Consider the following 22,913-nt stretch of genomic DNA (forward strand, 5'->3'; position numbering starts at 1 on the left):
ACACACACACACACACACACACACACACACACACACACACACACACAGCAGTGCAATGTGTACTATCAGGACAGATCCCCACAGAACACAAGGATAACTAGGCCAAACTTGCACAAGGAGTTATGCTGACAGCTCACACTAGTTATGGCATCCTAAAGGCACTTGTGGGAAGTCTAAGGAAAGGGGAGAGGTCTTAGTGAGCAGATGGAGTCAAGTACAAGGCGGCACTTCAGTGACCTAGTTTGTCCTCAGAGGATGGTGATGCCAGAGGACACAGGAGTACAATGGCTGGTTTTTTGTTTTGTTTTGTTTTTCACTATGCAGTTCCTGTCATTATTCAACCTTTTTGAGTTTCTATAGTTGCATGCCACAGTGACTGAGGGTGCAGTTAGTTCAGGGTAGTGTTGGCACCCTTAAAGGCCTGATTACTGAAAGCCTGCTCATCACTTGCCTTTTCATTGCTACCAGAACAACAGAAACTAGAATCAGTAAATCTAACACTTGAACAAAGGCTCTTCAGAGGGTTCAACAGTGGCAATTACCAAACAGTACACACCATGGCTCTTGGCAGGAACCAGGGAACAAAAAGTGAAGAATCATTTCACGAAGTGAAAAAATTTGGGGAGTGCTTCAAATAGAAAATATGTAAATGTGAAGAACGAGAGGGCCCTCAGAACAAACAACTGTTCTCTTGAGAAATCAAAACGAAATAAAGTTTAGGAACATCACTCAGCTCTTTTCCGGAACATGATTCAAAGAGAAATCATCAACCAACCACACAGGGAGATAACAAATCGCAGGACATTCTTGTCTTGAGATTGAGACATTTTGTATTTTTTCAGAAAAATATCTTACTGCCTGGCATTTCTATCTTGTACCCTGGATGACTAGTTATCATATACAGGGATATAAAGGGGCCACTGATTTCATTCTACAAATCACAGAACCAAGTTTTAATTCTTTTTTACGTAGAAGTGCAATTCATAGCCTGGCCATACAACTTGAATAACAAAATGCCTTACTTATCATGGGATATGAGAAGTGAAAGTTAAATATGATTGAATACAGTTTGTAAGGTGGTGAACTAAATTTTAGCATGGTAGCTTTTTGAGCAATAAGAAAGATCAGCAAATATCTAGTGATGCCTTTGGCACTGCACTTGACCTCCTTGTGGGGGGCCCTGGATTCAGTCCCTCCTGTTAGAAAAAAGATCTGAGAGAGACAGAAAGGAGCAAAGTTGGAATTCTGCAGGTCAGAGGCAACAGGTCAAAAAGTCAGGACTGCACGAGGCGTTCCACTGCTGGTTGATAAAGTGGATGTAAATGAAGTACAGGGACATGATGGCATTTACCCAAGAAGTAAGAGGGCACTCAAGGGTGAATTTGTGCAACTTTGGCCGACTTGTAAAATGTTGCTGCAGACAGCATACTTGGAAGTTGTTAGTGTGCTCGGGCATTTCTGATGTGATTCCCATCTGTCAGGCATATTGAGAAATCCCGGAATGTAAGGCAGAGATCAGCAAACCTGGATTCTGAGTGCAAAAGGTAGAAAAAAAATAGCAAAGTAGGGTCAATTCTGCCACCCATCTCTAGAGGGCTTGCTGACTGATGAGAAAGCTGCCTGTCTTTGGCAAGAGGAAACCATGCCATGGTGCCCCACCCCCCTTAAGGCAGGTTAGCATAAGAAACAGTTTAGCCACCTGGGAGTCTAATCCGTTTGGGCTATGCATGCGCTGATCTTCTAGTAATGCGCTTGGCAGCCTGAGACTTGTGCTATGCATACAGAACCCTCTGCACCGTGCACACCACAATCCAGGACTCCTCCAGGCATCAACCTGCAGGTGCACCCAACTCTAAGCAGTGCAGTATGTCTCTTTTTTCCCTTAACAACCATCAAGCTTACACAGTTTCTATTCAAAGGCACTGTCAACATATCCAGGTAAGACAGTAGGAGGACTGATATGCCTGACTTGGTTTTGTATGAATACACAACAAAGCACTTGTAGGGGAAATCCTCTGTTTACCATCTTATGCCTGTGTATAAATGGGCGAGCATCTGATTAAAATCAGATATATTACAGGAAGGGGTCTGCTCTGTCAGCAAGGGCTTATGCAACACAAGCCTGTCAGTCCCAGTAGGAGAACCCCCCAAATTGTGTGATTAAATTTCTCCTTTTCTTGAATTCCATAAATGATATCCCTGATCATAACTTCAGGGACCACTGACTATTTTAATTGTGTATTCCCTTTGATTGTGCATGGTTTCACTTTGTATAACATTCCCCTGCTGCTTTGCATTCCCCATGTACCTTTATTTTACTCCGGAATGAGGCACGAAGAATATCCCTGGTCCAGACCCCAGTGACCAGTCACATCTCTGAGTTCTTCAAGGCATTAGATGAAAACCATGGAGACAACGGTGGGCACAGTTTCACCTTTCTTTTTAAAGTGTTTGGAACTATTTGTAACTAGTGGTTAGAAAATACAGCTGTACTACCTGTATTTACAAAACATGCCTGTATCAGCAGCATGGGCTTGGGGGAGCTCTCTGTCATGGTGACAGTGACAGAGACACAGCCAGTGCTCATAGGAACACTTTTCTTTATGCGCCCTGCAGGGATCACAAGAAACGGTCACATTTCCACAAACGTTTGGCATGGCAATTCAGGGTACCGGATTTAAATTTATGCATTCCCTGAAGTTCTAGGTGTCAGGAAAGTCGTCCAGCCAAGATGTCCGAAGTTGGAGATTTAAGCCTGATGACTCCAGGTCAGTCTGTAGAACCCACCTGAAGGTGGAAGGAGAGGACTGATTCCACAGGGCTGTACTGACCTCCATGAGCCCTGCAGCAGATGTTGAACCTCTGCAGCTCATGACTCGCACCTACACAACTAACCGAATTGAAAGACAAGTTTGAAAAAGGATCTTTAAATGGGAAGGAATGAGTTGATCTCAATGCGTGCTATAACTATTTCCAGTCAGTCTCTTAGCTTATAGGTCGCTGTAATTTGAAACAGTAAAGAGAGCCGAGGTCACCATCTGAGACCATGATAGAGGCGAATCTGGGGGACATCCGCAGAGCACGGGTCTTTGCACACAGTGTGGGACAGGGGCTAACCAGTCCAGGCGCCGCACATGTGCCTAGCACGTTTGTGGTGACTATTCATGGTGGTCACGATCGTTGTGGAGCCTCCAGTGAACAATATTGAATTATCCACTAAAAAAAGCGAAGAGGACAGGGGCTGAGAAGCCTTCTCAGTAACTAAGTCATGGGGACCCGAACTTCAATCCGCTGGACCCGCATGCATTCCAGGAAATAGCGGTGGAGAGGCAGAGGCGGGTAGGTAGCCGGTGTTCTCGGCCAGCTAGTTTCATTGAAGCGCTGAGCTGCAGGGTCAGGGAGAGACCCGACATCAAGAGGTAAGCTGGGGAGGGGCCAAGAAGACACCTCCTGCCTTAACCTCCGGAGAGGGTGAAGTTTACAGGTACCCCATGCCCGCTGCTCTACATCAGTTCCAAGAACCAAAAACATAAGGAGATTCAAGACAGGTGTACAAATGATTTTTTTCCATCTTTCATTTTCATATAAAATGAAGTTTATATTGTTTTGAATCAGGATGAGATTTAGGAACAGTTTGGTCTAGATCAAAAGTTACGGAGATGAACACATCGTAAGAAAAGCGTGTTTGGTGGAGATCAGAGGACTCACAAACTGTAGAGATTTGTGTGTGTGTGTGTGTGGGGGGCAATGCCAGCCCCAGCATCAAGGGTGGAAGAGTGGGCGTCCCTGTGACTTCAACTGTAGACATTTTAAGAGCGCCGAGGTGGGGAATCTGCAAGCTCTCACGCACTGGAGGGCGGTTCTCTGAGGGCTGGTCTGTAAGAGGCAGCATAGACCTCACTGCACCAACAAAGCATCTGAATGATCGTATCCGCACGCCAGGAGACTGTGTCACCCCACGGCGTAGCGTAGACATTCCACTGAGCGTTTTTGTAAGCACACAAACCTGCAAAGCATTTATCTGTTGCATTTACCTCATGACTGACTCAGAGAAGACTGAATAACTAGAGGAATGCTAAATCCAGGTCTTTCTTCCAGAAACAGCTTACGATGATCTGGACTTTTCAAAATTTTAGTCTAAGCTAAAATATATTTCCAAGAAGTAATATTGAGACCCTTGCCTGTATGCTCTCATTCACTGAGAATTTTGGGCTAAGTATTTGAGGTCTCAGGGTAGCTCTCCATTATAAGGAAGGGACGAAGGGACATGCCTTTAAAGTAAGAAGCCCCTCCTTGGAAAAAGTTAAAAGTCAGAACAGTTACCAAATCTAACACAACAAAACTCTGTACTCCTTAAAGGAAAACAACACAATCATATGAAAGAGAATGAAACTAACACACAGGAAAATATACAGAAAAGTAGACCTTTCTGTACATATACAGAAAGTATACAGAAAAGTGAAGGAAAATCAAACTCAAGATGACCGTACATCAAAATTACTACGGAAGGACTTTGAAGCGGCTCAGCTGCACTAAGGAAAGTATAGTCCTAACAAATGAGAAACAACGTGGTAAATGAACAGAACCCCTGTGGAGAATAGGAAATATCAAATAACCTAATGCATGCTAGCGAATTTCTAGGAGGTAAAGAAAGAATGCTCCTAAATGTTTTTTGTTTGTTTGTTTTTGTTTTTGTTTTTGTTTTTTTTTAAGATACAAGAAGGCACTGAACTCTAAGGAGGATAAGCCAAACATCCTACAAGCTGATCGTTGTCTTACTCAAGGAGAGAAAACTGTAGAGGGAAATTTTGAGAGCAGTCAAACTCAGGAATTTAATACTTGAATGTACAAGCAAGCAACGGACAGGCGTTTAGTGTACATGGGCGTATTGACAGCAAACAAGAGGCAGCAGCCAGTGGGCCTCTGCTGTGTCGGGGTTCTTAGGCTTCTTACCTCTGTGCGAGGTTACAGCAGTAATGCTAGGTTGAAATGATTGTACGAAAATGAAGTCTGTGCACTAACTGGTAGAGCTATCAGTTCAACAGAGAAATCAAAACTTAAGAACAGGAAAGGACCAAAAACTAATGGGAAACAGAAAGAATAACAAAACAATAGAGCTGCTCCCAACCACATCAGCAATGATATTAAACGTAAATGAAGATATTAGCTAAAAGGCAAATATTATGAAGCTTAATTAAAGAGATGATCCGGTTTCATGCTATTTATTTTAAATATTAAGACAGATTAAGTAAGTTAAAGGATGAAAAACACTAGAAAACTATTATTATTATTAAACAGATAAAACTTTAAAGGAAAGAGAATAACTAGAAATAGGAATACTTCGTAATTAAGAGAAGGGAGAAATAACCACAATTATGCATTTTTATGTCCAACATCTTGATTTCATGATCAAAAACAAAACGAGAGAATCATCTATGAGGTTTTAGTGCCTCTTTTAATTACCAGAGCGACAGAAAAAACACCATTGAGGACAAGGAGCAAACACTTCAAGAAAGAGGCCTCAATTTACGGAATTCTGTACACATATCACTTAAAAGTTTCAAATTACACCCGGTTTTTAACCTGCCTTTTTAAACCTGGGATTCTTTTGGTTCGCAGTTGTCATACCTTGCGTCAGAGATTCAACATTTGTGAAAGACAAAATAGTCAAGAGGATTTCTGTAGGCCAAGGGAAAACTGTGAAGTAGGTAAATTTCTGTCTATTTTGGAGAATTTTTTTGTGTCACGTAGTGTGAACCCCCCCAACCATTGCAAACAACAACAACAAAAAGTTTTATTTTACAATCAGACTTTTAACTATATAAGATAGGTACACATAGTGACATTCTTCTGTGGCCGTATTTTATGATTACCTGGTTATCATTTAATACACAGTTACATTTAATGATAAGAATGTGCATAGGAAAAAAATTCTAACCATGCACTTGACCTTGTGGCTATGTCTCCAGCCAAAAGGCCCATTTTAACGCTTTGCTCTACAAGTCCTAGAGGCTCTGCCCTTTTCTATCTGCCCTTGAAGTAAAGGTACATGCTCACCGTCTGCCGTGCTCAAGCACAGAGACCTGTCAGAACCTCAACTCGGCCCCTCCCCTCCCCTTAGCTCCATTTCTAGTCCCTTTGGCTTCCACCCATTTGCTTTGTATTTGTAGCTCCCACCTCTGCCTGTGCCCATCTGTAGGTTGCTGGCTCTCAGACTACCTGGATATTACATATCACAACCCTTCGTTAAATCTCAGCAATGCAGTAATATCCCAGGTCAGTTTCTGTGGAGCTGTGTGAGCATGTGCATGAGCACATGCACGCTCATCCATCACACCGCAAAATGGCGGGCAGAGCTGGGTATCACCAACAAAAGGTGCGTCTCATAGAAGAGGGAGATTAAGAACTAGAATTGAGCTAGCAATTCAGAGCACAGTTACGAGTGAGTCTCCAAGCATGCAGAGAACGTGTTCCACATAGACTGTGGTGTATGCTTATAGTCCTAGGACTCAGGGTCAGGATGACCAGGAGCTTGGGGTCAGTATGAAGTACAGAGCAAGATTCTACCTCAGACAGCAAGCCAGTAAGTGAGACAAACACACACACAAACACACACACACACAAAGGGGGGGAAGGGATGAGAGAGGAAATAAATTTGTAAAAGTTTTAACCTCATCATTACATCTTATAACTTCCACAATGACTGCAGAAATTGGAGTTCTTTTTTGCTTTCTTAAATATGATGGGAAAGGGACTTTTCTAGGTTTCATGAAACTGTTTGGAAGTGATCAGTGAGGTTTTCACACCCCACCAGAACCTCTCTCCTCTGTCTTTTCATGTCCATATGCAGGGCTATGTCTGAGAGCTCTTTTTTCTTTCCTCATAAGCATATATAGGCAATGCTGAGCATTTGTGAGCAGATTTCCTGGGGGTGGAGAGAGGCTGGGGTGGAGGGGGTGTCTAGAGCACACAGTTCAGCAGAAAGGAGATCAGGTTTCCCCCCTAGGAACTCCTGTGGAAAAATAGGTTTAGTTCCTTGTCACAATGGCATTTGTTGTTTGTGCTTTCCTTTCTGGCCTGCATAATTTCAAGAAAAGGTAAAAAGATTATGTGCCTTTTGTTTTCTAACTATTGCTGTTTTCTTAATAATTTAGATCATTATTAATTCAAGACATTTTTCAAAAGGCAAAAAGAAGGCTTTCTCTGCACTTGAGATGTAATAAATACAAGGAACATATAGTCAATTTTCTCCAGTGAAGTGTCACTGTGCATATTAACCACACTCCATGACATGCACAAGAGTAATTGCCCAACACAAAATGGACATTTGTGTGTGTGTGTGTGTGTGTGTGTGTGTGTGTGTGTGTGTGTGGAGTGTGAGTGTTAGGTGGGGGACGTATTTTCTCATTTTGGTATTTTATTTCTTATTGTTTTTTTGTGCTTTTTTTTTCCGGAAGGGGGAGAAAATATAGAGTTGGGAAGTAGGAAGGTTCTGGGAGGAGTTAAGGGAAGGAAAACATGATTAAAATACACTGTATGAGCTGGGGGTGGTAGCACAGGCCTTTAATCCCAGCATTCAGGAGGCAGAAGCAGGTGGATCTCCGAATTTGAGGCCAGTCTGGTCTACCAAGTTCTAGGACACATGTATAAAACAAAAACAAACAAAAATTCTGAATAAGATAAAAAATAAGAAATAGGAAGACTGGAAATGCTAAACAGAGAAAATACTGCCCTGGTTGCTTAAGTGATTAAAGCATGCTATATGCCTGTGCCTGTGCTTTTACAGTGAACTACAGACGGATGGATTTTACCCTCCTAACTTACAGCACATGAGTGTTTCTTCTTTTCTACATTAATACATCACGACACTCAGAAGTTAACTAAGCTTCCCAAGGCCTCATGGCTGTGAGAGATGGATTTGGGAGTCGAATGAGGCCTTTCAGGTGGGAATCCCTTTCCCTACCCGTGACCCCTCTGCAAATGTGATCCTGACCCTATTGACTATGGTAGAGAGGCAGGTTCTGACTCAGATCCGAGTGGGGTTTGTGACAGGCCAAGTGGACCAGCTGCCAGATGATTCTGATTTTTGAGCTATACTTTGAGTAACTGTTAGGAAAGGTATTTTGGATTTTTGAGGGATATAGGACTGACCTGAGGGAAGACACAAGTTGTTTTAGTTTGTTTGTTTGTTTGTTTTTTACATAGGAATTAAACCATGTAAAGTGTTAACAAACATATGCTACAGAAAAATAAATCCACAGAGTGTAGGTTTCAGTTCAAGAGCACGTAATACAAATGCCACAATTTCCCGAGATGTCTGGGCAAAGTATTAATTTTAAAAATTAAATAATATTCTAAGAAACTTGTTTAAAAAAAGCTCTGTACTTATGAGTATATTTAATTTTCCAGATTTTAATTGTAAGTCATTTCCTCTGATGAAACTAAGATTTCCTCACATTCTTTCATGTTATGACAAGATGAACACAGCCTTCTTGAAATATCCTTAACCACCTATGGGGAATTATTAACAAGTGGAGTTCAAAGTGGAGAAAAGCATTTTCCATTTTTCCTTGAATACATTTGAAAGGAGAACTTTAATATCTAAGAGCAGGCAGAGACTTAATACTCACACTATTGCAATTTTTTGAGTCCTTGAGATGCCCTTCCTCCCAGAAAAAGGGTCCTCAGTTCCCTCAGGTGTTGTAATCTCCTAGGTCAATGACATCCTTGGTTAAAATACAAATAATGTTTTCACAGCTTTCAGCTCATGGAGTGGTCTTTCCAACCAGGGCTGGAGCAGCAGCCCAAGAGCAACAGGAGAAGCATCCCAAAACGGAATCTGGCCAGGACACTCCATTAAGCCTAAATGCACTGGTCTCAGAATTTCCCCTAGGCTTGCCTGAGGATGCATCATGGCTGAACTCCCCTCTCAGGTCAGGTGTAGTATCATATGCAGAGGTTCACTATGAGCTGAGTTTGTCCACTGTTATCACTGAGATGTGCGGTGATTTTATTTTACTTCATTTTATTTTAAGCAAGAGAAAACACCTATTTGGTTGATGAATGCCTTTATTTCACTTCCTGCCGACTCAACGAACTCTTGATTAGACTTCCTGATCACCAACTTCATGTGGGAAAAAGTGTGTATGTAACCGGCTTGTTAAAAGTAGTTCATCTCAGAAGCTTGACTGAGGGTGTAAGGCACATTTCACTTTGTCTTTTTGCTTTGGACCTTCTTTAGACACTAATAACTTGCTAATTAGAGAGAGCAGGGAACGCAGTGGCAGTGGTTGGTAACTCACTTCTCCGCCTCAGAATGATAGCACCATGGAAACTCCCTTTCAGTGACCTAATGCCGGCAATTCTGACTGTCAGGTGTTGAGCTGGCTTTGCAAATCAGGCAAACAGTTTTGCTTGTAAGTGTATACTCAGAAGCCAAGCCCCTAAAGGATTTATGTGACTGGTCAGTCAACAACAGGAAAAACAAAACAGGGACAATGAAGGAATACTGATACAAGAAGGAAGGCAAAGGGGTCCCTTGCTTATGTCGTGTGCAGATATCATGGCTTTAAAACCAAGCCCACGATATTCATTATCACTGGAAACCTCCTGTGTCTTAAAATATGCCCTTATAACTTAAAATCTGATGATTTTGAATATGCACACTCGAGTTCAGAAGCAGAATGGCAGTACAGTTTGAAAACTGCCTTGAAAATAATAGTGAGGTGAAAACAAGACAGGTGAAAGTTAAAATTCATGAGGAAAGGATTTAGGATTTCAAAGCCAGATTTTCAGCACCAAGAAGATCAGATGCTGGGGTAGTCATGTGCACTTTGACATGCCCCACTAGCTTACCCGATTCTGAAGAACTACAAAACCAAGCCAGAATGATCTCAAACCGTCCAAGTTCAACTTCCTAATTTAAAGGAGGGCACACATGAAATAAAAATTGATGCTTAATGAACAGGTCACCTGCTCGCTTCAAGTGACACAGTAGGCTTATGCCATTTGTTCTTAATGTATTAAGTGTCAAACCTTCCTCATTTGACACTAAGAGACTTTGGCTGAACCCAGCTTGATATTCTTTGTGTTAGTACAAAATTAATACAGCATACTACTGGCAAAAATAGACAGATAAAAATTAACTTTTTGTTCTTTGACTAAACAGTTTGAGCTTGACCTTATGAAAACAAAGCACATTAACTTAACATTAATAAATATTACTAACTTCTTGATATTTAGATAACAATGTTTTTAAGGCTATATTTTTAAGGTTCTAAGTTTAAAAAGTCATTTTAAACATTGTGACTATATGCATGTGCCTGAAGGTGCTCACACTGATCAGGGGTGTTGGATCTGCTCGTGGCGAAGGTACAGATATTTGTGAGCATGTGCCCTGGGTGCTGGGGACCGAGCTCAGCTTCTTGGTGAGGAAGCACGTGATCCTAAGGTTCTCACTTTAACTATGCTTAGATATACAGTGACCAAGTTGCCTACAAATCTGATATCCAGTCAGTGAGACTCAGGAGTGGAGGGACTTGCCACCTTCTAGGATCGTAAGAGCACAGGAGATTTGAGGCCAGCAATCGTCTTTAAATGCCAGCAGGTGTCTCTTTATTGGTTACATATAAGTATTTTGTATCTAATTTAATACAGTTAGTAATCAATAGAACCCTGTGATTATTCATAGTTCTGCAGAATTTAATGTTGAAATAGATACAACATACCTAATTTATTTTTTAATGTTTCCTGGTACAGTTTTGACCTTCCACAAACATTTGTTTTATTGTATTGGAGTTTAAAATACCTGATGAGAAGAAAGAGTACAGCTCATGGTATTAAAAGAATGACCCATCTCACTCTCTGCATCATAAATCGGAGTAGCAGCGGGGTGAGTATGAAAAGATATAAAAATATGTAATATCAGATAATGTTAAAAATCTCAGTGGGGAACTTTAATTCTTCTCCTGTGACTGTCTGAACTATAACTAGTTAATTATGTAATAAAATAATCCGGTTGGAATTTCATTTGCTGTTAATTCCCATGTTCACTTTTTAATGAGGTTGCCTATAAACAGCACAGAAAGCCAAAACAAAGGGTGGAGTTCACAGTTTATAGAGCCCACGTTTCTACCTCACATTCCCAAATGCCAAGCCTTTCTTCTCACTGCGAAGATCATACCCCTGAAGTAAATCTATGTTCTCATCTTTATTCTTCAAAGCCAAAGCAAAGCAAAGCAAAGCAAACCAAACCAAACCAAACCACACCAACAAAATGGGGTCTCCAACACAAAGCAGGCACTCTACTGACTTAGTTTGCTTTCTGCAGCTGTGTTTAACTCCACTACCGAAAGCTACTTGGGAAGCATAGGGTCTATTTGGTTTAGAGGTTAGAGCTCATCACTGAGGAGAGGCAAAGGCAGGAGCTCAAGGAGCCTCTATATGGCTTCAGAAAGGATACATTGCCACTGTACTTTGTATTCTTTGTAAGTATAAGAGACACCTTCTAGCTCTAAAGCTACCCAGGTGCTGTATCTCGGGGCTTGACCACAATAGTTGCTCATCTTAACATAGTCTTTTTTTTTTTTTTAACTTTCAGTTATCTGTGCTGATCATTTTAGTCAGTGATTCGCTATTTCTTTCATAACTTTAACTAATGCTGATCTTCTCCATCCACGGTCAATGTAGTCTAGAGTGTCCTAACCATAATGTCATAGGGGAGTCTGGATCTAAGAGCTGGGAAATGTTTTCTGTCTTAGGTTCTTTAGTTTTCTGGACATAAGCTCCAGTGAGTTTTTTCAGATGGTGAAGCTCGTGGTTGAATCTGGTCAACAACAATACCAAAAACAAACAAACAAACAAGCACCACAGACTATTTATTTAGAAAGAGAGAATTAAAAAAAAATCAGATTATACAAGTTTTAAAGGTGGGATTCAATCAACTTAGACAGGATACCTAAATATGAGATGGGATTTTTACCCCTCACATTTTAGACCTTTACGAGGCCTATGATGCTGCTTAATAGTTAATCGATGAGTGGCTGCAGCACTGCATACAGGAGTGCCTCATGGAGGCGATTATTATGGAAACGACTATCTTGGTGAAATGATTTCTCTGCTGCAGAGGAAATATGGATTGACATAAAACTCCTTCCAGAAATCGTTGCCTTGGTATGTTCCTGTTTTCAGCTCTAGACTCAGAGATAAGACAACTCTGAGACCCAAGCCTACATGTATCATGCCTTAAGGCTACCAATAATTGGGTCAAATCAAGCCTTATATTCTGTGTTCAGTAGAAATAGTACAAGAGCAGAACTGTGGCCTGGATTATCTTCTTTGAGTGTATCACAGCAGTTAAGACAGGATAATCCGGAAAATACAATGCAGTGGTTGTGTAGAGGAGGAAACAGAACCCCACGACTCATAGCTGCTGGCTCCACAGGATGTGACATCTAGGGTCTGACACCTGCTTCTAGCTTTCAGAAACGAACCGGGGGCAGCCCAAACTTCCCAGTGGCTGCAGAGGCTTTGCAGGGAGGAGGCTGGCTGATGGGGCAGCTGCTCCCAGCTCCTCCCTTTTCCTAAGGGGAGGAGCATTTCTCTACTTTCTTGTGGAAAAGGTTGTTCCCTGCGTGCCCTGTCATACCCTCTACTCTCACATAAAAGGAAGCACTGGAATCTAGACAGGACAATGAACCAGTTGTTCCCCCACAGCCTTAAGATGGGGCAGAAGCAGACACAAGCTTGAAATACTGGAAGTTTAGATACATTTGGGAGAGGAATGAAACATATTTATCCGATCTTTTAGAAGGAGGAAGAAAGAAAGATAAACAAGGGCAGAAAAATAGTAATTAAAGCACAAAGAATTGGTGGATAATTGGTTGAAAACCCACCCTGGATCTGTCCTATGGAAATATTTCAACCTTTGCTCTGGCACTCTGCTTCCTCCATCATGTTGGATAATGTGTTTGCCCTGACTTCACTTCAGTCTCCTGCTCTATAAATGGGGTAATTAAAACACTTAGCACTTAGGGGCTGTTGTGCAGATTAAAACAAGAATGTGCTCAGAAGGCTTAGCACAGATTCCAGTTTATAAGAAATGTTCAATAATGCCAGCTTGTATTATTACGGTCTTGATTTCATAGTCACACTTTAGGGAGAGTCGGTCCCCTTGAAATATCATAGGTACTCGGTCCCTGTTTCAAGCTGTTAAGCTTCCCTCACTCCCCTGAAGAGTGTTCTCTCCTCCCGGAGCACCCCAGAACCTGCAGCCGTGCCTACCTCGCGATGGAGCGTAGCTCTCTGCCAGTTTCCTCAAGACTTCCTTTCAGCCACCTCCAGCTGAGCCTGCCCTGGTACACTCTGTGCTACTTTCAAAACTCCACAAGCCAAGTGAACAAAAAGCGGGAACAAGTGGGCTAGCAAGCTGAGCACTGCAGGCAGAAGCTACTGGAGCCCACGTGCCCCGCAGGCACTCGCTCTAAACACTGCCTCGTTCGGGAGCTCTGCCCCAGGTCAGAGAGAACCCCAAGATTTGTTTCTACTTCAGCCATAAAGCACCCAGCACAGGGAACCATCCTTGGGTATGATGGAAAAAGCCTGGAGCCTAGAAAAAAAAATATCCCCACGCTAAAGGCAAAATAAACAGATCTGTTTGTTTTGTGTCGCTCTGATATCAAGACTATGAAGTTCTCCCTTTCCTAAACTCGCCCAGTTGGTAAATCCTACGGAAAGAAGCACACATATTTTCCTCAAGAGGTTTGCAGGTTCTCCTAACAGAGGATGGGGGCTAGTGGTAAACAGCAGAAAAATGCCATTTTAAACAAGGCCCTTCCACGGGGAGGTCTCAGGGGATTTCTTCAGGGAAAGTTCTTTTGGGGAGCTCATTCATCTTTCTCATCCCGGATTTTGTTTTGTTTTGCTTTGTTTTTAATGGATTACAGAACAGGTAAAGCAGCTGGCTCCAAATCTTGTTTGTGTTTCTACAAAGGGTCAGGCTGGTCAAGCATCTGCCATTGCTTAATCAGCCCACCGAGGGCTGGAGATGAAGACCCCGCTTTAGAAACGTGTCCCCTTATATCCATTCCTGTCAGAAAGACAATGGTAACCCAATTAAACAATTCCCGAGGAGGCCAAGAGCAATGAAGTGAAAACCGATGAGGTGAAAGCCACTTGGATCGTTCCTGGCGGAGAGTGCCAACTCTGTCACGGAGAACCCTGAAGAGGGGAGATTTTAATGAGGAGAAAGTCCTTGCAACGGACCTTCACCCTCAGCCGGCTACTGTACCTGCAGCCGAAGTTTGGCAAAGGGTCTAAGAGAGCCACGGAATTTGACATGCTTGCTTCTCTTTATTATGCGGGAGCTCAAATGAGGCTCACCCGCGTGAAGCTAAGATTGAGTAAATTAAAACATCCAAACGAAATCAAGGAGGAAATCTGGAGACGTTCGTTACTGTCTAGCCTGCTTTCGGGGCGTTGGTTCATCGTTAGATCCCGTGATTTGACTTTCCCCTCCCCGGCCCCATCTGGTAACACAGGTTGCTCTTTGAACTCGCCCTGCTGTACTCTGCTATCTACAGCCCCCAGTGTACAGACAGTGCTTCTGCAGGCCTACTATGTACCCGTGACATACCGCACCCCCCTTCCCCCTGCCAAGTCCCCCAAGCAGGCCTATTTTCAGAAGGGACCAGATGTCTTTTCAGCCCGGAATCAAACGTTGTCTTTGGAGACATCGATGGGAGTCTGGTGGCGGTGAGGCTGTCCCACAGCAAGGGGACGAATCCGGAGCTCATTAAGGCCGCTGTAATTTTGGTTTGGCTCAGTATTTCTCTGGAGGGCTGGCACACACAAAAGGTACAGTGGAGTCACAATGCTACAGGACAGGAATCCTTGGGAAAGACACGAGACTAGATACAAAGATGAATGCCCCCTCCCCCAAAACAGGAATCACAAATGTAGCTCCTGATGTCCACTGGACAAGTGGGAATGCCCACTCTGGGGGTGTAGGGCAGCCTAGGGAACACCTGGACATCTTCTGAATTTGTTTCTTTTCCACCTCTGTGTGACACAGGCAGGCTGCAGATCAGCAGGGGCTCCTGTGAGCATATAGCACATTCCTTCCCCTACGAAACACCTTCCCCACTTCAACTTGCTGCAAACTGACCCATAAAAGCAGTTTGGGAATCGGGGCAAGAAATCACGCAAAAGATTCAGGTCCTCTGCAACATTTTCTTCTCACCAGGCACAAGCTGAGTGTGGTGGTGCAAAGCCAGCCAGTGGCTGTTTATCGGAAAACACTGTGTTTGAAAATAAAATTTCCTTCCGCTTACATGCAATGAACTTGCCCTAGTATTTCGTTCACCTTTTCATCAGGCTTCTGTGTCCAGGTCTTGACAGCCGATGGGAGCCGTGAGTATATGAAGAGACACCAGCCCAAGGATGGGTATGCTGGAGCCAATCGCATCACTCAGCTCTACTGTACTGGACAAAATCACTGGGAGTGCTAACCATCCGCTTTGAAAAGGTAATAATATGATGTGCCCATGCAATGTTCTCTTTGCATTTGTTTTGCAAACCAAATGACATAGCTTGGTTTGCAGCATTTACTGTGAATTTAAAGAGTACAGCTGGGAAGATTTATAGTTTGATAACTAGATAAAACAAACAAACGAACAAACATTCTCTAAACAAAAACTTCACAGATGGTGTCTACTCTTTCCTTGTCCCAGACCAGGTCGGAAAAAAAAAAGAATTTTCCCCACAATTCTTCTAAAAGATTCAGAATATCAAATGAAGTGTCACAAATGACTCAGAAGCAATATCAGTTTCTGTTTATGACACGGGTGATGCTGCTCTGTCCCTTTCATCCTTGATGCTCTGAGGCCCAGGTAAACTGTCAGCTGGTGACTCCAGACAGATCTTTACCAAGCACTTTTTCATACTCTGACCCAGGTAGCATATTATTTATTCCAGCAGATGGCATAGAACTTGTCTTTTAAAAACACAAAGGCACCACACACACTCAAGCAAATGCATGTTATAACTAAAAGGAAGCTATGGTCTCTGCCATCTGCATTCTAGCAGACGACTCAAGCATCCTTTCCTGAAAAGGCTGTTCACAAAAGAGTAAATTCACGCTGTGCATGTGAAGACACAAAATCAAAAGCTCACTGAACTTCCTGGGGATGGGACTTCTTACAACCATGCAAAATTCACTTTCTTGGCAACTGGTTTTGCTTTTTCATACTTCATATCGTATCCCTAAATTGTCCTGCACTGCATTCATCTAGTGTAGGTTTTTTGATTCGGTCACTTATGTTAGGATATTAACTACCAGCCACAGGCAGGAGCGACTCACTAGCTTTGTGTGCGAAGGTTTCTTTATGGGGACACCATTCTCAGAATTAGAGCCAAAGTCATGAAAACTGATGCTGTCTTTTACCCAGCTCTATATTCCCTCTAAACCAAGTTTGGGCTCCAATTCTCTTCAAGGAATGACAGCCAAGGAGCAGATGGTACTGTTTCCTTTCTTGTTGCACCTGTACTTCTGCTTTGCAAAGCAAGGAAATGGATTTCCTTCAGAAAACATGAATTCCTAGAGCTCACAGTTAGTCCCATCATTCATGGGTAACACAGTGCATTAAGAGCAGGAAATGGGAAAACAGTATCATTAGCGAGGTGTTTAGGCTGTTCTATTTTGCTTGTCTCTAAAATTAATCTCTTCCTGTTCACCACTCAGGGATAAAAGCATCTTCCTCTGAAGAGGAATTAACTGGAAACCGCATGGAGAAATGCACGTCTTCTAAAGCAGTCACCTTGACCGATGCATTGCCGGTGAACCTGAAGAGCAGCTGCAGGCAGAACCTGTACCTTTCTGGTTACCCGATTCATGTCAAAAATGATTTCAAGTCTTCCGTCTTACATGCTTACATACCACTGCAAGCAGTATGACCATCAGTGCTGGGTTAACAAAGAAAATCAATCCAGAGCAGAAAAAACAAACAAACAAACAAACCAAACCAGACCAAAACCTGTGTTCTTGAAATTTTCATTTTCTGACTGTGTGGGCCCTGATGCCTTTAGGAGCTGAAGCTTGCATGTAAACTGAGTTGTTATCTAAGATTCATGTATGGAACATTCTGAGTCCTTAGTTCTGGGGATAGAAGAAGGTTTCCATGACTTGTTAAGTAGAACAACATAGTGGGTTCAGAGATAAGCAACTGGGCAATGATAAATTTTGTATGTAGTAGACATAAGAGAGATTATGGAGTCTCATGTTTGCAGAATATTTAGAGAGCAGCGGATTGTAACTAGAAGGTTTGGAAGGCTTTAGAGGGGAGCACCTGAGGAGCAATTGACCACAGTGAAGTTAGAGAGGGTCCCACTATGTAAAACATCACCAGACATAGAAGGTGCTCAGCATATACTTGAAGTAGGCTATCGTAAAATGACTTAAGGACTAAATATTTATGAAGTGTAGTTCCCAAATTCTACTTATTTTTATAACTGTGTCTTTCTCCTTCCAGAATTACTTAAGGTTCCTCCAATTCACTACGACCAAGATAAACTCAGCTTACTTTCCTTCAAGGATTCTTCTGAAGACTTTCTCTTACTGTGACATTTCCGCTTGCCACTGTCATACTCTCTGGCCTTGCTCCATCCGGTGATGGGAACCACCAACCACATGAGGCTACTGAATGCTTGAAGTGTAGCTAGTGATATAAGTTAGGAAGAGAGTACGGTTTATTACCATTAGTAGCTCAACCTTTTTATTTCCAAGCTGTATTCTGAGTTCTCAACTCTTGATCATACATATAGATCAGACCAACCAGGAAAAAAAACATCTTGGGCAGGAGAGTTGCACAATAGGAGGTAAATAAAATATGAAACATTTTCAAATTTCAGAGACAGAATCTCCCAGTGCCATTGAAGGTTGGCCACTGTGGTTCACTGTGCCTCTGTGGGGTTTCCATAAGATTTATACACCATGTGGGCATTGGCTATCGAAGCTGTTTGTAACTACAGGCACATCCACCCATTTTCCCCTAGTGAACGCTTTGTCAAAGCTGCTTAACCCAGTCACAGAATTCAGCTTCCTTCCTTCCTCTCATGGAGAACCACAACCTCAACAAAACCTAACCCAACCCAACCCAACTAAACCCCAAACCAAAGTACCATGACCGTAATCACCCAAACCACACAAGATGACTTTGAAAGGAATAAAATACTGACATCTCAGGAGATGGAAGGGTGAGCATGTTAGATATATTAACAGATCATGTTTGACATGCTTTGGTAAACCTGATGGCCTCTCAAATTTACTTTCAGAATGGGAGCGTTCTCATCCTTTCCTCCTCCCCCTTCTCCTTCCCTTTTTCCTGCTCTTCCTTCCCACCTCCCAGTAGCAAGCCCCCCTTCCTCACTTGCTCCCAGTAGCAACCCCCAACTTTTCACCTTCTTCATCACTGACTAGTCCCTAGCTTACTTCATATTTCTGTTGGCCATAATCCTCAGCCAAAGGGAAGGGATCCCTCTTTGGAGGGTGAGATTGATATTTCCTTAAATAACTTCCTTCTCCAATCTTGGCTTCTTCTCTAATTCTTGTCTAGCTCCTAACCGGCAAATGCCAATCTAGTTCTAAGGAGCAGGTCTGTAGTTTGCCTTTTCTACCCAAATACTCTCTTCACTACATTTCTTACATTTCTCTCATTTGAGGATACTTATTTGAGGATAGACTATGGGGCTCATACCGATAACTATCATGGGAAAATTGATTAAGTTGACTTATACACTTGTACACATAGAATGAACCCAACATTCACTTTTTTGTTTCATTTTATACAAACCTAATAGTTCCTTTAAATCACATACCAGCCGTCACATCTCTTGCCGTTTGTTACGCCTTATAAGTGGATTTTGGATTTCCAGGGAAACAGCTAGCTCGTTGTGGCTGCAGTCATCCAGTGATTTGCTAATAATTTAGAGTTTGGCAAGTACGACGCAGTGTAGCTTGTCATATTTATTTGCTCTCTTGGCTGTGATTTTAATTCCCCAAATCACTTGCTCAGACAACACATTACTAATATACTTTGTCCTGTTTATCAATGTTTGTTTAGATTTAATCCAGGGGAAAAATTTCAAATGGGGCTACTTAACATAATTGAGCATTGAGAGTATTTGTTTTGGTACTCATGGTTTTGGAACACACACATTAAACAGACAGAGCAGCCGTGGATGAGAAGCTGTTGTTCCCAACTATGGTGGATTACAGAGGGTCCTTTCTTTTTCTTTTTTCTTTTTTGAGAAAGCGTTTCTCTTTGTAGCACTCGCTGTCCTAGAACTTGCTCTGTAGACCAGATTGGTCTCGAATTCACAGAGCGCGTACCACCATGGCTGGCCAAGGGTACTTTCTTGATTAAGGGACAACTAAGCTAGTTAAATTTTCTTTCACTTTTTTTTTTTAAATTCGTAAGTATCTTTTAACTAACCAAATGGATCTCGGTGGCCTGTTGGAAGCTTGGCATTGAAGGACAATTTGGAGACCGTGCCCTAGTTCCAGTCACTGTTAGGTGGGTGGAGTCTTCTACTGCCCTCTTGATGACCCTGTTTTTCTCTTCAGACTCTGAAAACTTCCAAGAAGAGCCATAATAACAAAAATGAATTTTATAGATTGACTACTTGAAGTCTAAAATGTGTGTTTGTGAAGAACATTTTAGAATGCTTCAAATCCTATGACCTCTTGACCATAGATGAAGGTCAGAAGGTAGTGATGGTTTGTTTGACTATAACAGGTTTTGAGGCTGAACAGCCAATAAGGAACCAAAACTAAGGAAATAAGTTACAAGAGCTAAAGTCCCCACCTTCATTAGACATTTTTTTGTGGTCAGAAGTAAGATACAGAATTTGGGGAGATGAATGAACTCACTATAGAGATGCAATAAGTCACTTTCATGTAAGATATGCCATTAGAGGAAGTGGCCCTGTCTTGATGCTGCACAAAGGACTCCATAGCTTCAGCTCAGTGCTCCTCAACCTCCCGAATACTGTGACCCTTCAATGCAGTTACTCATGTTGTGGTGACCTCTCAACCATAAAATTATTTTGTAGCTACTTCAAAACTGTAGCTTTGCTACTGTTATTGATTTGTAGTGTAAAAATAGATGAAATCCAGGCTATCTGATAGGTGACCCCTGTGAAAGAGTCATTTGACCCCAAGTTATGACCCACAGGTTGAGAACAGCTGCTCAGACTTTCTTTCCAGGTTAGGAACTCACTGTCTTCCTTAATTCCTACTTATAAAGACTGCACGGCCAGAGCCTAATCCTTTCAGTGTATGACAATATCCCTGGACACTAAAAGAGTTATCTTCAAGAAAAATTCCATAAATATTTTTGAAATAAATGAATTCCAGTGAATACCAAGCCACTCGTTCACTTTACATTCATTTGCATAGAATCTCATGAGGATATCTTCAAGATCCAATGACTTTTCCCTCACCTATGTGTTGGACAATATATTCAGTCGAAAATTATTGGTGATATCGGCATTGGGGGAACTGCAGAGTTATACTCAAGTCCTGTAGTTCCATTGCAAGAACATGACCTTTCACTCCTGTCGCTCTGCTCTTTCCATAGGAAGTGAGGCATGGAGAAGGGGTAGTGGCGATGGGAGAGGATTCTTTGGTTCTTTTCTTTTCCTGTCCTCCAGACAAATGGAGATGTTGCGTACCTGTGTCTCACTAAAGCAGGAACTTCTGAATGTCTCTATAAAGGCATTTTATGGAATTAAAAAGTAGCCTACTTACTTTAGCCTTTGGCTTGCACAGGGCTTCTCAAACTTCAACTCTGTTCCAGGATTGAGTTACAGTCAGAACAATTAGAAGCATTAGTAAACTAGGGTAACGTGTCAGCATTAATTTTCAAATTTAGTGAGCATTAGCAACTTATTTGGTTGGCTCTTCATACAGGGCCTTCAATCATAAGTGGGAGATGGTGTTAATAAAACAGAGAGCCATTGGGAAAGAGTTAAGCAAAGATTTCCAATTCTGTATTCACTCTTGGTCTATCAGTAGATCACTTAAAACTCAGCCATGGACTTTAGGGAAATTTTTGAGAATAGTTGCTCTACAGAAAAATAAAATCAAATCAAAAAGCAGAATCCAAACTCACATCCAGAAATCATTTCCTATTGCAGTGGACAACAGGAGGACACTTCTCAATTGTATGTCTCGCTACTGATCAATGCTTCATTGGCCCAAGGATTTCTACCCATTAAAATATTAACTAGTATTGTTGTATTACACACCTAGCTGCTGCTTCCAATAAATGCTGAACTAGAAATACAAACTGCTCTATAATTCTGGAGTAGTTCACTTTGTGTGAGGTGCCTTCACTGCAGACATTTTACTATCGTCTGTGCCCACCACCCCTGCCTGCTCCATGGGCTCTGCATCCAGGGTACAAGTAACCAATGATCACAGTCTAAATGAACTTCACTAATATGAACAGATGTTTTGTTGTCATTATTTCTTAAACAGTTATTTACTTTGTAAATAAACTATTTACATTGTACTAGGTATTACAAATGTATAAGTGAATTTTAAAAGGGGGTGTGTTTAGAGTAAATGCAAAAAACTATACCATTTTATATGAAAGTCTTGAATATCTGCAGATTTTTTTTTATATCAACAAGGGTTCCCGGAACCAACCCTCTTCCTTATAGATACTGAAGAACAACAGAATCTGTGAGTGTGTGTGTGTTAAAATCAATAGTATATGTAATACATTGCATGTGTCTGGATGCCTAGTTTAAAAAGGAGCTGTATTTTCCACCCTAGTATTAGGTTCCCTTTCCGCTACTCTCTGCACTCCATCCTGTCCAACCTTCCTTATCCAGCCTCACTTTCATGACCTATCAATGACTTAAGCTGCTCTCATGGATATTCCTTTACTTTGCAGAGCCAATCAAACTAACTAGGTGGCAAGACCATGAACCAACCAACAGGACTGGTTTTAAGACTTATCCCTAGGCCTGTGATACGGCTGCATCTATTATCCACTATAAGAACGTGGAATCCCACCTCTCCTTGGCTCCCAAACATTCTCTAAAGCTGCTATCCTAGACTGGGTTCCCTTGATAGACCTACATGGGACATTCTTGCCCAAGGATTTATGGACAGAATGTTCATGGGAAAGAGGAGTTGGGAAAGCAGGACTAGGCAAATTTTCCCTTCTTTGGGAAAATTCTCAGGGGAAGCTCAAGTGTAGGGCTTCTGAAGCCAATTACAGTTATGCATGACTGATGTGATCGACCTGCAGTGAGTGTGTACAGACAGGATGAGGGCAGGGATAGTAACTGTCGTGATGAAGTACTTCTCCATCCTCAGAAGTTTGCAGGCCTGAGCTACTAGAGTTAGTTCTACAGCTTCTGTGTCTCTCTAGGAAGCTTCTGGCTTCAAACCTCCTCCCTTTTCTTGTCTGAAATCATTATTTCCCCCAGTCACTCTCTCACAGAAAGCCTCACCTCTAGTGTTATTAAATATATCCCCGTAAATGTGTTTTTTTTCTATAAGGGAAATGCTCAACTTATATTTGCACAGACATGAGTTGGAGGTGTTCTAAGTAATCAACAGATCCTGGATGACCATGTAAAAGTGAGATCTGAGATGAACATAGGGACTGAAGGAGCAACTTTACCCATCTTTGATGAACAGGAAATGGATGGACATACATATCAGGAGCATCAGTACAAATAACTTGGAATGACCAACTCAGAATGGACATACCAGTCCATCTTTCTGGTGTCATCATACGGTCCCTGTGAAAGGACATGGCTGGATCCTCTTCCCAAGGGAGATCTAGACTCAAAGGCTGTTGCATCTCTTGTGAACACAATTTCTGATGCTCAGAGTCGGC

The 22,913-nt window shown here is 42.0% G+C and overlaps 1 protein-coding gene across 1 annotated transcript in view; it reads right to left on the bottom strand.

The window, feature by feature from the left end:
• Magi2 (membrane associated guanylate kinase, WW and PDZ domain containing 2) overlaps positions 1-22,913 on the bottom strand; it is a 1,360,055-nt gene that overhangs the window by 399,872 nt on the left and 937,270 nt on the right. Inside the window, exons 7-11 of the mRNA XM_055612892.1 lie at positions 17,577-17,711; positions 14,716-14,837; positions 14,288-14,389; positions 9,856-9,916; positions 2,497-2,610 (exon numbers count right to left, since the gene is read on the bottom strand). Coding sequence (XP_055468867.1) covers positions 2,497-2,610; positions 9,856-9,916; positions 14,288-14,389; positions 14,716-14,837; positions 17,577-17,711 — 534 coding nt within the window. The remainder of the gene's footprint in view (positions 1-2,496; positions 2,611-9,855; positions 9,917-14,287; positions 14,390-14,715; positions 14,838-17,576; positions 17,712-22,913) is intronic.

Source organism: Psammomys obesus, unplaced genomic scaffold (assembly GCF_907164565.1).
Source record: "Psammomys obesus unplaced genomic scaffold, mPsaObe1.curated_primary_1811, whole genome shotgun sequence".
Classification (NCBI taxonomy): domain Eukaryota; kingdom Metazoa; phylum Chordata; class Mammalia; order Rodentia; family Muridae; genus Psammomys; species Psammomys obesus.